Source organism: Eimeria mitis, genomic scaffold, assembly GCF_000499745.2.
Source record: "Eimeria mitis Houghton genomic scaffold, Emh_scaff506, whole genome shotgun sequence".
Taxonomy (NCBI): domain Eukaryota; phylum Apicomplexa; class Conoidasida; order Eucoccidiorida; family Eimeriidae; genus Eimeria; species Eimeria mitis.
Genome location: NW_013573353.1, coordinates 1,204 through 2,194, shown reverse-complemented (window position 1 = coordinate 2,194; position 991 = coordinate 1,204). Strand labels below are relative to the sequence as shown.

The 991-nt window shown below is 54.0% G+C and overlaps 1 protein-coding gene across 1 annotated transcript in view; it reads left to right on the top strand.

Annotated features, from left to right (window-relative positions):
* Positions 1–418, top strand: part of EMH_0014500 (uncharacterized protein) — a gene marked incomplete at both ends in the record, with an annotated part of 2,502 nt that extends 2,084 nt beyond the window's left edge. Inside the window, one exon of the mRNA XM_013500136.1 lies at positions 3–418. Coding sequence (XP_013355590.1) covers positions 3–418 — 416 coding nt within the window. The remainder of the gene's footprint in view (positions 1–2) is intronic.
* Between the last annotated feature and the right edge of the window lie 573 nt (positions 419–991).

The following is a 991-nucleotide window of genomic DNA, read 5'->3' as shown; positions in this document are numbered from 1 at the left end:
GGAAATGAATTCAGTAGACGAGCTGTACCTGCAGCTCATGGCTCCTTTGCTGCTGACGCTAACCGCAGCTTTGGGGCCTTTCGTTCTGGGGGGGGGTTGCAGAGAGCAGCAGCAGCAGCAGCAGGCCGGGGCACCCCGCCGCATGCTGCTGCTGCCTCTCACACAAACACAGCAGCAGCAGCAGCAGCACCAGCAGCAGCAGCAGCAGCAGCACCAGCACCAGCACCAGCTCCTACTGCTGTTCCTTCTATCGCTGGCGTGCCTGCTAGTATGCAGCATCAGCATCAGCAGTATCAGCAGCAGCAGTATCAGCAGCAGCAGCAGCAGCATCAGCAGCAGCAGCAGCAGCAGCGAAAGGGTCATAGTGCTGCTCCCTGTGGTGGGGGCCCCGTCTCTCGTGGTAGCTTCGCAGTACTGAGACAGCCCCCAGTGTATGCAGCGCATGCAGAGGGGCCCCGAAGCCCCAGCAGCAGAGCTGGTGCTGCTGCTGCTGCTGCTGCTTCTAATAGACGGGGGGGCCCCCCTGATGCGCAGCAAAGCCCTCGTGGGTTTTCTTCTTTCCGTAGAGGTGATTTGAGCAGCAACAGCAACAGCAGCAGCAGCAGCAGCAGCAGCAGCAGCAGCAGCAGCAGCAATCGCGGGTCGCATGCTAACAACTGGGCCTCTTCTCCAGGTAGCCCTGATACATCATCATCATCATCATCATCACAATCATCATCAGCAGCAGCAGCAGCAACAGCAGCAGCAGCAGCAGCAGCAGCAGCAGCAGCAGCAGAGGGTGTTGGTGGTGGTTGGCGGCCGCGGCGTGTATTATCTAGAGAAGAAGAACTGAAGAGAAATGTGAAATCTTTGTTAAATAAATTAACAATTGAGAAATTTGGCGTTATTGCTGAAAAAATTGCTTTACTTTTAGAAGAAAGCAAACAAAATAAAAAAGAAATTCATATTCAGGTTGATACTATTATAGATAAAGCTGTTACTGAACCAGATT